The sequence below is a fragment of the Delphinus delphis genome, chromosome 11 (genome assembly GCF_949987515.2).
Source record: "Delphinus delphis chromosome 11, mDelDel1.2, whole genome shotgun sequence".
Classification (NCBI taxonomy): Eukaryota; Metazoa; Chordata; class Mammalia; order Artiodactyla; family Delphinidae; genus Delphinus; species Delphinus delphis.
Genome location: NC_082693.1, coordinates 93,873,085 through 93,886,775, shown reverse-complemented (window position 1 = coordinate 93,886,775; position 13,691 = coordinate 93,873,085). Strand labels below are relative to the sequence as shown.

Here is a 13,691-nt window from a genome sequence, read left to right as displayed (position 1 = left end):
TGTAATCTATGAGAAACGAATAAAGCCAATCCACAGGGAGAAACTGATAAATAATTCCTAATCGGGAGGAATAGCTGTTTATACCCTTTAAAACACCATGTTTACAAGATAGTCCCACCATTTGGTTCGAACCACAATCAAAATAAAAGCGCATCTGGCTGCATATTTGAGAACACACACAGAGACCCAGTGCAAATGAGCGCGCGCAGAGGAGAGGGGTGATCCACACATTGCTTGGGAGGTTTTCAAGCAGGGGAATCTACAAACCCCAAACCTCCTGGTGTTCACTCGCCCCCAGCCTGATGTTTAAAATGGATCAGGTCTTATTTTAGGTTTTACATCTCTCTAGGAAGGATGGCCTAGCTTTAAAAAAAAAGAGAAAAAGAAAAAGGTTTTCCCGTGGTAGTGCTTGCCCTCCCAGATCCTTTGTCGGCCTTAGCAGCCGAAAGAATGCAAACCCATTTATATTTATGCAAATTTTTGCAGCAGATTTAAGGGGGCAGGGAGAGGTCTGTGTTTTTTAAAAAACCTCTTTCTAAATATCAAATTTCCAAATACTCGCAGCTTCATTTATTTGCAAGACAGAAACGATGATGAATATCTGCATATAAATTAAAAGTGCAATTAAATCACTTCAAAATCAAATATTTTACCAAGGCTTTTCCATTTCTAAAATGCCGAACCAAAAGTACATCACGGGTCTGATTTACACAGATTCACGAAATGTCTGAAGCCAGCCTCCACGCTAGACAAATGTCGATTTGCAACACCACTAGTGAAAACGGTTAGACAAGATCCATATAAATCAATTGGTTTTAAAAAATTGAAAATATTTACCAACCTCATAAAGTGCAGCAGTGCTTAAATCCAGCAAATTGAGGCATACAAGGTAGAAATGGAAATGAAAAAAGGTCCAAAAAATGATTTCTTTTTGTCTATCTGTTTTTTTGTATTTTAAATATTCAGAAACCAGCAGAGACTCTGTCGGCCATTTTGGCTTGAACTAACTCTCACACTCACTCTCCCTCTTGCTCTCTCTCTCCCCCTCTGTCTCTGAAGGAAACAGCTTTTTGTGACCTTCAAATAGAGGCGGATCATGTGACTTTGGGTAGGTTTGTCAATCAGGAAAGGGGAGGGAACTGGGGCTGAAACTACCTTAAAGGGAAAGCGGCCCTTTTCCACTCACTTTCATTTGTGAAACGCTGTTATCTCATACTCTCCACCTACACACACTGAATGTGAAAGTGGCAACAGCATAAGGGTAACAGATGAACAAAATATAAAAACCTTTATTGGTTTATAGAAATGTTCTCAGTTGCTAACGATTCTTACAGATCCTGGAGCTTGGCTCACTTGCTACAGTTATTCTCTGGATGTTTGGGCAAGCACAGGCTGGCAAACTACTCTTTAAAAAGGGGCTTAAACAACACCTTACCCAAACAAGAGACTTTCGTCTTTAGAGACTGAGGTGAAACATAGGACACAACTGATCTCTAACAAGCTCCTAAAATGCACAGGAAAAGACTGAAAGGAAACATACCAAAGTATAATCTGTGAATGCCAACTCAGAGAGGTTAAGTGACTTATCCCAATCACACAGCTAGACAGCTGCAGAACAGTGACTGGTTTCCCAGCTGAACTCCACATTTATTGTTTCAGGTGTATGTATGTTTGGTACCTCCTCCCCGCACCCCAAATAAAAACTATGCTACAGCACAGCAAGCTGGCAGATCTGAGTCACCTTTAATCCCCTCCCCCACCTGAGGAAGTAGCTCGGCAGCTGACCTAGAGTCAGCGCTAAAATTTAAAACCTACCTGGTTTCCCCCATTCCTAAGAGCCTTCTTCTGACTCAGTGCATCTTGCTTTCAACCCACCTAAGAAAACCACGCTGGGTTTGCGTCTCTAGCTCTGGGGCTAACAGGCTGTGTAACCTTAGTTAGGCAATTCCCTTTACCTTCCAGGCCTCAGTTTTCTCATTTGTGGAATGTAAGGATTGGCCATCAGTAGATGGTATCTTTGATTCCTTTCAGCCCTAAAACTGTACTCGGCTTCTTTGTTTTTAGCAGTTGTTTCATCTTATCCTTGCCATCTCAAAAGTCATTACCCCAGGAAAGTTTTCCTTGACCCTCCCCGTCTAGACCAGGCCTTCCTGTTCAACACTCCCATAACTTCCCTTACTACTTCTTCATAGCACCAGGCATAACTGCAATTTATTATTTGTCAAAGAAGTTGCTTATAGTTGGTCGTCCCCAGTATGTATAAGGACACATACCACATCTTCCTTCACTGCTGTGTGAGGCCTGATACCTACCTAGCCCCACATAGTAGGTAAATAAATGAATGAATTAATGACTTAGACCTCCATTCAGAAGTGCTGAGCTGAAGAGAGGAAATGTGCTATCCAAATACAAGGAATAAAAGTCACATAGTTTCCAGAAAATCATCTCCATCTATTTGTTTTAAGGACTGCTTGAGGAAATAAAGTAACTAAAATCATAGAAAGCGGGCAAAAGTGCCCTGTGACTATCAGACTCCATCTATCTCTATGAACCAGAAAAGCTCAGATTCCACAGTGTGATTCTTCCAAATGAACTGGGCTGACCAAGCGTAATCTGACATGCCAGCCAGCACAGAAATGATGGATTCTGTAAGCCCAGCGTTCCTTGAAAAGGAACCTACGAACCCTTTCTAAATCCCACACGTTTGTCATCCTGGCTTCTGGGTCTTTATAAAGTCTCCCTCCTTCGCTTTTTCCACGGTGATAGAAGAACCAGAAAGGAGTTGTTTCAGGGCAGGCAGAGGCCAATGCCTAGATGATCCGGCAGCTTGAATATTTATGGCGTAAACGCTTCCACTGTCTTTGCACAGACCCGAGTGGAGTAGGAGCCAGGACCTGAACTGACAATTGAGATTGTAAGCAAAAGCAGGAAACTCCTAGGATGGAAATTTTGAACATTTAGTCTATTTTTATCCTTCCAATACCTTCCAGATGAGCCACGGAAAGTTTACTTATGTGGAGCATGCTCAACATGTTAAAATGCATGGAAATTGTACAGCTGCCTTGTTTTAATTTGTGATGGACAGAATTTCTTTATAAGACTGAATTTTGCCAAGTCTCCACTCCTCAATGCAGAATATTATCATATAAACGTGACTACGTGTTTCCTTGTGTTATAGCAAGCTGCACAAAACGTAGAGAAACAAACACATTTTAAAGCAAAATATTAGCTCTATTTTCAAATGATATGATCAATTATTTTCTTCAACCTCCAGGAATCTTTTTCTTGGTGAGATACCTCTAAACTTAAAACAATTAGTCCAATTGTTCATCTCAAAGAAAGAAGTGTAATAAATGTACTATTTCCCCTGTATTTCCAGGCATTTTGGACTTTGTGATATAGTTATATTTATTGTACTGTTTTCATATTAACAATTAGACAGCGTTTTTAAATTATATTACAGGGCTTCCCTGGTGGTCCAGTGGCTAAGGCTCTGGGCTCCCTATGCAGGGGGTCCGGGTTCAATCCCTGGTCAGGGAACTAGATGCCACATGCATGCCACAACTAAAGATCCTGTGTGCTGCAATGAAGATCCCGTGTGCCACAGCTAAGACCCGGCGCAGCCAAATAAATAAATATTAAAAAAAAAAAAAACTGCCCTAAAAATAAATTATATTACAAAGTGAGGATACAAAGTAACAAAAAATGAGTTTACTTTTAAAACAAATAAACCTGAACTTATATGTTCAAATGAGTGTTATCTTTCAAAGTTGGCACCTTCGCTGACTATATAACCACTACTAAAATATTTCTATGAGGAAACATGATTGAAAAATAATGAACTGAACATATTTAACTCAAAAATCTACAAAATGAGTAATGAACTCAAAAAATAAATTAATGATAAAATCATAAAGAGTAGACTGAATCTTTATTGATTCAAAAAACTTTTGCTTGTTTTAAAATGAACCTATCTACAAAACAGAAACAGACTCACAGACATAGAGAACAGACTTGTGGCTGCCAAGGGAGAGGGGTGTAGGAAAGGGATGGACTGGGAGTTCAGGTTTAGCAGATGCAAACCATTACATATAGAATGGATAAACAACAGGGAACCATATTCAATATCCGAGATAAACCATAATAGAAAAGAATATTTAAAAATTTATATATATGGGGCTTCTCTGGTGGCGCAGTGGTTATGAATCCGTCTGCCAATGCAGGGGACATGTGTTCAAGCCCTGGTCCAGGAAGATCCCACATGCCGTGAAGCAACTAAGCCCGTGCGCCACAACTACTGAGCTTGCACTCTAGAGCCCATGAGACACAACTACTGAGCCCATGTGCCACAACTACTGAAGCCCGTGCACCTAGAGCCTGTGCTCCGCAACAAGAGAAGCCACTGCAATGAGAAGCCTGCGCACTGCAACAAAGAGCAGCCCCCACTCGCCGCAACTAGAGAAAGACTGTGTGCAGCAACGAAGACGCAATGCAGCCAAAAATAAATAAAAATAAATTTAAAAATTTATATATATGTATAACACTTTGCAGTACAGCAGAAATTAACGCTGAAAATCAACTATACTTAAAATTTTTTAAAAATTTTGTTTCAAAAAATAAATAACTGGGTATATACCTGGAGAAAACCATAATTTGAAAAGATACATGCACCCCCATGTTCACTCCAGCACTATTTACAATAGCCAATCAACCTAAATGTCTATTGACAGATGAATGGATAAAGAAGATGTGCTATACATATATATATAATAGAATACTACTCAGCCATAAAAAAGAGTGAAATAATGCCGTTTGTGGCAACATGGAGAGACCTAGAGATTATCATACTAAATGAAGTAAGCCAGATAAAGACAAATATCATATGATATTGCTTATATATGGAATCTAAAAAAATGATACAAATGAGCTTATTTACAAAACAGAAGGAGACTCACAGACATAGAAAACAAACTTATAGTTACCAAGGGGTAAAGGGGGGTTGGGGGGGATAAATTAGGAGGTTGGGATTAATTTATACACACTATTGTATATAAAATAGATAACCAACAAAGACCTACTGTATAGCACAGGGAACTATACTCAGTATTTAGTAATAACCTATAAGGGAAAAGAATCTGAAAAGGCATATATATATATACACACACACACATATGTGTAACTGAATCACTGTGCTGTACACCTGAAACTAACAAAATACTGTAAATCAACTATACTTCAATGAAAATAATAACAATAAAATTTTTAAATTAAGTTTTAAAAATTAATAAAAAATAAAATAAATAAATAAAAGTGGATAATCCTTTGGAAAGTCTGATCAATTAAAAACAAGAGAGGGGCTTCCCTGGTGGCGCAGTGGTTGAGAGTCCACCTGCCAATGCAGGGGACATGGGTTCGTGCCCCGGTCCGGGAAGATCCCACATGCCACGGAGTGGCTGGGCCCGTGAGCCATGGTCGCTGAGCCTGTGCGTCCGGAGCCTGTGCTCCGCAATGGGAGAGGCCACGGTAGTGAGGGGCCCGCGTACCGCAAAAAAAAAAAAAAAAAAAAAAAAAACCATTGCAGAAATGTGTTAGATAATTATTCAAAGAACTAGCCACTGAAACTACGTCAGGCATAAGTAGTTTTCTTCTATCAAACAGATAATTTCATGTTATCTCTACTGTTCCCGAACTTATGGAGACAGAAGAGAAAGCTTCCTAATTTCTTCTATGAGGCTAACATATTCCTGATATCCATCTGGATTCAGATGCGGTATGAAAAATAAAACTACAGACCAATCTTCATTTGTGAAGACAAACACAAAAATCCTAAGTAAAATATTAGCAAGTAGAATTTACCAGTTTTAAGAGAATAATTCATTATGACCATGTAGGGTTTATACCAACAATTCGAGGATTGTTAAATTACAAAATCTATTAACATAACTCTTCATTTGTTCAACAAGTATGTATTAACTGCCTTCTCTGTGTCTGTGCTAGGTGCTGCAGATACAGTAGTACCAAACAGGGTAGGTTCTCGTACACATGGAGCCAATATCCTCATGGGAGAAGGAAATTCACTGAGAAGGAAGTAAAGAGTTGATGGGATATGGAAAAACTGAGAGAGGCTCACTTTAGATCAGGTGGTTAGGGAAGGCTTTTCTCAGGAGGGGCATTTAAGCTGAGCTGAAAAGCAATTGCTTGAGTGTTGAAAGAACAAGAGGGATGATCAGGAGGCTAGGCCAGGTGACCAAGGGAGAGAGGTGGGAGACGAAGCCGAGGAGGTGGGAGGGGCTAGATCATAGTGGGTCTTGCAGGCCACAGAAAGGATGTTATTGTTAAGAACGGTGGAAAGTCACAAAAGAATTTTAAAGCGGGAGAGTGAACAGTGCCATTTTATCCATTACGCAGTCTCCACTTAATATCTCGGATCTACAAGCTTTTTAAGGGTCTAGGCAAATGTTTGGGACCTGAAAAAATATATTTACAAGTCCAAAATACAAAAAGAAAATTATAACCATAAAAATTAATAAATGCTTCAGTGTCCTTGGAATATAACACCCAACAATTTCATTCACTAAGTTGAGCATTTATAAGGTTTCATTACATTTGAAAATAATTCTCACTTTGTAAAAAATACTAAATATGTTCATTATTAAGAAATCTTAGGTGATTACAAATTAAGTCAGTTATTTGTAGCCAAAGAATTTCAGAAGCAAAATTATTAAAATTCTTTTAACATACGATAGCAAAAATAAGTAAAACCACGTATTTAACATGGAATGAGGGGCTTCCCTGGTGGTCCAGTAGTTAAGAATCCGCCTTCCAATGCAGGGGACACGGGTTCGATCCCTGGTTGGGGAACTAAGATGGCGGGGCAACTAAGCCCATGTGCCGCAACTAAGACCCAACACAGCCAACTAAACAAAAAAATATTTTTTAAAAAAAAATATGGGATGAGGGTACCTTTTAATATGTTTCCTATAAAGTGGGACAAAGTCTCCAAACCTCCCAAAGTAAACATTCCAAGGACCCATGGAGGTCTTACTACCACTTTAGGAGAGACAGAATCAGAGTTATGTGTTCAAAAGCTCATCCTGGCTTCTATATGGAGAATACACTACAGAGGACCAAGTGGAGAAGCAGAGACAAGTTGGAAGGCAACTGTGGACTTCTAGGTGAGGGAGTCAGATGGAGGGGGTAGAGGGGCTTCAATCGTAGGTTAGATAACTGGTTGTTGTTAAGAATGCAATCTGTGGGACTTCCCTGGTGGTCCAGTGGCTAAGACTCCATGTTTCCAATGCAGGGGGCCTGGGTTCGATCCCTGGTCAGGGAACTAGATCCCACATGCTGCAACTAAAGATCCTGCATGGGGGCTTCCCTGGTGGCACAGTGGTTAAGAATCCACCTGCCAACGCAGGGGACACAGGTTCGAGCCCTGGTCCAGGAAGATCCCACGTGCCGTGGGGCAACTAAAGAGCCCGCGCTCTAGAGCCCATGAACCACAACTACTGAAGCCTGTGCTCCTAGAGCCCGTGCTCTGCAACAAGAGAAGCCACCGCAATGAGAAGCCTGCGCACCACAACAAAGAGTAGCCCCTGCTCACTGCAACTAGAGATGGCCCGCGCGCAGCAACAAAGACCCAACACAGCCAAAAATAAAATAAATAAATTTATTTTTTAAAAAAATGCTGCATGCCACAACTAAAAGATCCCGCGTGCTGCAATTAAGACCCGGTACAGCCAAATAAGTAAATATTAAAAAAAAAAAAAAAAGAATGCAATCTGTGACCATGAAGTATATAGTAAGGCCAATCCACCCTTTCAAAAATAAGACTCCAAACTCTGAACTCACCGTTCATTCAGTCAAGAACCATCTTTTAAGCATCTACTATGTATTAGATGCTGTGCTAGAACCAAGCCCAGGAGGGTACAAAGAGGACTTTAACACCTTGAAGGACAGAGACATGTAAAGCCATAATTAAAATATAGCATGGTAACTGCCATAATTAAAGTATAAATTGAGATATATAGATAGTTATGCTATAAGAATACAAAGAACTAACTGCTGAGAGTCAGAAAAGGTTTCACACAGGGGAGGTAAGATTTTAAACCGAGTTTTAAAGAATCAGTAGGAGTTTGTCGTGTAGAAAACACAGGAAAGGCAAAAGCTTTTCTAAGTCTTATCAACTTCAGTACTACCAAACGACAGCGATGAAGAAGGCTGATGAGAAATAAATGTAAGAACTAAGTTTTTTCAGAATTTTTATCCCCAACAAAGTCAGAAGGTATATAGATAGAAATAGTAGTCAAAACTACAGTGGAATCTCTAACACAACTAGAATCCAAAATCTTTGGAGAAGGTTAGCATTTACACTCCTATTACACATTTATAAATGAGAATGCTAGCAGACCTTTTAAGGAACATTAAAAGAAAATTCTCAGATTCTTTAGAATCAAACCTCAAAAATCAAATTTGCATCTGGAGGATGCCTTCCTTGACACTCCTGTTTGAGTTCAGTGTCCTCCTCTGTGCTTCCTGGCACCCTGTATACGCCTCTACGGAAGCACCTTCCAACCCTACTGTTATTGTTACCCATTTACTTGGTGCTTCCCCCTCTAAACTATGAGCTTCTTAAGGGCAGGGTATATGGTTATTATTTCTATCTCTAGTACATAGGAGGAATTCAATTAATGTTTGCTGAATGAATGACCAAATGAATAAGCAAAAGAATGAATAGATGAATACTATTAACCTGGGTATTTATAAGAGGCAAAAGAAACAACACTTAACATCCTATAATTAGGAGATAAGACACTGGACAGTCAACAAGAAAGTATAAGATAAATTGTTAACTATATGGTTCCAACCCTCAGAGAGACAGGAGTTAGAAAATTGAGACACTATAGCTCATTTGAGCTGAGTTTCAAAGGAAGGACAGAATCAGAATGGTCAAAATAGATGTTTCAGCAATGTGTGCCATCCTGTTGCTACAATGGTGTAGTTGGTGGGTGTGCCCGGGCCAAACAGTGGGGCTCCATGGCCCAAAAAGAGTGCTGAATTTTTACTGCACATGCTCAATAATCCATAGAGTAATGCTGAACTTAAGGGTTTAGGGGTAGATTCTCTGGTCATTGAGCACATCCAGGTGAATGAAGTCCCCAGGATGTGGTGCAGGACTTAACAGAGCTCATGGTCAGATCAACCCATACATGAGCTCTCCCTACCACACTGAGATATCCTTACTGAAAAAGAACACATTGTTCCTAAACCAGAAGAAGAGGTTGCACAGAAAAAAAAGATATTCCTGAAGAAACAAAAACTTACAGACCAGAATAAATGCCGCAAGAAAACAAATGCAAATAAAAGTAAAACAAAAAACAAAACCAAAAGAACACAAAAAACCCCAGATGCTTCAATATGAAGCTAATGAAGCTTTAGCTGCAGGACCCCTCACTTTCATGGGGCTCTCCCAAAGCCCTAGGAGGGGTCCTGAAACTATGCCCAGATAATCTCTTTTTTTTTTTATTGTAGTAAAATATGTAAAATTTACCATCTTAACCATTTTTAAGTGTACAGTTCAGCAGTGTTAAATATATTCACATTGTTGAGAAACAGATCTCCAGAACTTTTTCATCTTGCAAGTCTGAAATTGTACACCCATTAAACAACTCCCCTTCTCCCCCTCCCCCCAGCTCCTGGTAACCACCATTTTACTTTCTATTTACATAAATCTGACTACTTTAGATACCTCATAAAAGTAGGATCACACAGTATTTGTCTGTGACTGGCTTATTTCACTTATAATATTTTCAAGGTTCCATCCATGTTGTAGCATTTAATAGGATTTCCATCATTTTATGAGTGAATAATATTCCATTTCCTGTATATACCACATTTTGTTTATCCATTCATCCACCAATGGGACACCTGAGTTGATTCTACCCCTTGGCTATTATGAATAATGCTGCTATGAATATGAGTGTGCAAATATTTCTTCAAGATCTTGCTTTCAATTCTTTTGGATACATAACCAGAAAGGGGATTCCTGGATCATTTGGTAGTTCTATTTTTGAGTTTTTGAGGAAACTCTCAACTGTTTTCCACAGAAGTTACGCCATTTTATAATCCCACCAATAGTGCACAAAGGTTCCAATTTCTCCATATCCTTGCCAATATTTATTTTGTTTCTTGCTTTTTTTTTTTTGATAGTAGTTATCCTGATGGGTGTGAAATGACATCTCATTGTGGTTTTGATTTGCATTTCCTTGATGATTAGTGATGCTGAGCATCTTTTCATATGTGTAAAGGCCATTTATTTTATCATCTTTGGAGAAATGTCTATTCAAGGCCTTTGGACATTTTTTAATCAGGTTATTTGATTTTTGCTGTTGTTGAGTTGCTATTTATATATTCTGGACATTAATCTCTTATTAGATAATATGATTTGCAAATATTTCCTCACAATCTGTAGAATGCCTTTTTACTCTATGACTGTTCTTTGATGCATAAAAATTTTTAACTTTGATGTAGTTCCATTTGTCTATTTTTGCTTTTATGCCTATGCTTTTGGTGTCATATCCAAAAAACACTGCCAAGTCCAGTATCATGAAGCTTTTTTCCTATGTTTTCTTTTAGGAGTTTTATAGTTGTAGGTCTTAGGCTTAGGTCTTTGATCCACGTTGAGTTAATATTTGTATATAGTATAAGATAAGGGTCCAACTTCATTCTTTTGCAAATGGGTATTGAAAATTCCCAGTGCCATATGTTGAAAAGACTCTCTGTTCCCCATTGAATGGTCTTAGCACCTTTGTCAAAGATAATCTGACCTTATATGAGGGTTTATTTCTGGGCTTTCTATTCTTTCCATTTGTCTGTTTGCCTGTCTTAATGCCAGTATCACATTGTTTTTGATTACTGTAGCTTTGTAATAAATTTTGAAATTAGGAGTGTGAGTTCTCCAACTTTGTTCCAAATGACCAATTATTTTTAAAAATGTGCGAAGACAATGTATTTTTCCTCACAATCTTAACACAGATTGTCAAAACCACAGCCTCTTTCCATCTCAACTCCCCCCCCCACCATGATCCTCCCTGTCAACAGAGTCAGAGTGGCTGTAGGCCTTTGGGGGATTCCTAAAGGGAAAGCTGTGTTGATGATATTTTATTGGTTTTGGGGTTTTTTTTAATTAATTAATTTATTTTTGGCTGCACTGGGTCTTCGCTGCGGTGCATGGGTTTCTCACTGCAGTGGCTTCTCTTGTTGCAGAGCACAGGCTCTAGGCGTAAGGGCTTCAGTAGTTGTGGCATGCGGGGTCAGTAGTTGTGGCTTGCGGGCTCTAGAGCTCAGGATCAGTAGTTGTGGCACACGGGCTTAGATGCTCTGCGGCATGTGGGATCTTCCCGGACCAGGGCTCGAATCTGTGTCCCCTGCATTGGCAGGTGGATTCTTAACCACTGTGCCCCCAGGGAACTCCCTTTGGTTTTAATGGAATATATTTATGTGGTTCTCAGTCACTTCCATGTATGGCTGAGTTACTATTAACCATCCTGTGAACAAAGATGTTGCTGGCCAACTCATTGTGCATACTGACAGAAATGTGCAGGGCCAGATCATACCATGATATAAATCTGTCAATTCAAAGAGTATTTCAGGGTAGTCAATATACGAGAAAAAAATGAAGCCTTGCAATCTTATAGCCTATTTATAAAAGATACTTGCTAGAGGTTTTCCCAAAATTGATAACAATCTTACAAATTTATATGATATAGCCAATAACAGGTTGTGAAGATGAAAGGAACTTCTCTCATCTATCAATAACAAACAACATATTTTGGTCAACCATGCTATAGAAAACACTGAATTATCTCTATCTCTTTTTAGAATATATCACAGAATTGTCGTAATATGAAGGGTCAATCAAAGAGTAAGCAGCCAGAAAATGTTGGGAAAAAAACTTTACAGCAGGGCTTCCCTGGTGGCGCAGTGGTTGAGATTCCGCCTGCCGATGCAGGGGACGTGGGTTCGTGCCCCGGTCTGGGAAGATCCCACATGCCGCTGAGCGGCTGGGCCCGTGAGACATGGACGCTGAGCCTGCGTGTCCGGAGCCTGTGCTCCGCACGGGAGAGGCCACAACAGTGAGAGGCCCGCATACCGCAAAAAAAAAAAAAAAAAAAAAAACTTTACAGCAATGTGTTAGGCAAATATTAATACAAATTAATATAAAATATTATTTGTCAACGTTTTTTAAGTTGCCATTTTTGTGATTTCTTTCCTCATTGTAAATAAATATTCACTTTCGTACCAGTTATGTATTTGAAATTTTCTTTTTTTTAAATTTTATTGGAGTAGAGTTGATTTACAATGTTGTGTTAGCAAAGTGATTCAGTTATACATATATGTATATTCATCCTTTTTTAGACTCTTTTCTCATATAGGTTATCACAGAATATTGAGTAGAGTTCCCTGTGCTATACAGTAGGTCCTTGTTGGTTATCTGATTTTCTTTTTCCTAAAGAGCATTCCCACAAAACCTAGGTTTGCTCCTGGTCAGAAGGAAGGGTCTCTTTCCCTGAACAAAGGCATGAGAGGGGGAAGGAAACGAGATACGCATGGAAGACCTTACTGAGAGACACTGGGCAGGAGCAGGAAGATCCTTCAAACAGTAGAGAAAATATGCATAAGTAGGCTAAAGGCATCTTATGGAGGCCCTTGGAAGCAAAGAAAGAGTTCAGTCTTGCATAGAAATCTTTCTTTTTTTTTTTTTTGCGAAATAATAATCAACTGGCTTACAGGTAGGGACACTTAAAGAGGAGAATCTATTAAAGCTGGATCTGTTGGAATATATTTAAGAAAGTACTGAATACAAAGTCAAACATGACAGGTTACCAATTCACTTTTCTTCTGCTAATAATAAATAAAATATTCTTAAGTTAGGATTTTTAGTCACCCCACTTCAGACTTTCAAAGTGAATGTGCAGAACAGGGATTCTTAACAGTCTGTGGGAACTTACTGACATCTTAATTTATTCAGTATATACTTATTGACGTTTTCTGGTGCCAATGGCAGTGACCACGCTGGCAAAAGTCTCTGTTCTTGTAGAGCTGAAGACAGAGCAAAAAGCCTTAGCCTGACCTTTCACTGCCTGCCATCATGCTGTACCTCCTCTTTACTACAATCTCCCTCCCCCTCCACCCCGTACTTCTGCCAAAACCTCAGTACACAGACTCCCAGTGGGTAAGGAAAGGCGCAGTGCTTAGGGCAGGACTTGTGTCCATACCCTCCAGTGAACATAAAATTTGGGGGAAATAAACACTACCTTCTCCTCATGACACCACTGGAAATTTTTGCAACTGAACATGCATTTCATTATCTATATTTACATAATGCTATGTATTTCAAAACATTTTACAACTATACGATAACAGTAATATCTCCAAAGAAGCAACCTTAAAACAACAATTTCAAGGAACTGGGCAAATTAATTTTACTACATTTTGCCTTTCAAGTAATATTCTTCCATGAAAGCATATTATTTGTTCATAAGTAAAATATAAGCTAAATAAATAAGACTTTTATTAGATTAACTGTAGTTTTCTGAGAGCCACATGAGCTACCCTATTCACTGTTGTTTAAAGTCACCACTTTAACCTGTAAGTGTAGCAGCAATCCACAGTCTGTAGTCATTTTCAAT

General features: G+C 39.1%; 1 protein-coding gene across 6 annotated transcripts in view; it reads right to left on the bottom strand.

The window, feature by feature from the left end:
* TNRC6B (trinucleotide repeat containing adaptor 6B) overlaps positions 1-13,691 on the bottom strand; it is a 251,205-nt gene that overhangs the window by 132,928 nt on the left and 104,586 nt on the right. Inside the window, exon 1 of one of the 6 annotated variants that reach the window (XM_060025703.1) lies at positions 842-1,221. The exons of the other annotated variants lie outside the window; for them this stretch is intronic. Coding sequence (XP_059881686.1) covers positions 842-846 — 5 coding nt within the window. The 5' untranslated portion in view covers positions 847-1,221. Of the gene's footprint in view, positions 1-841; positions 1,222-13,691 lie in introns of those variants that run through there. 6 annotated transcript variants of the gene reach the window in all.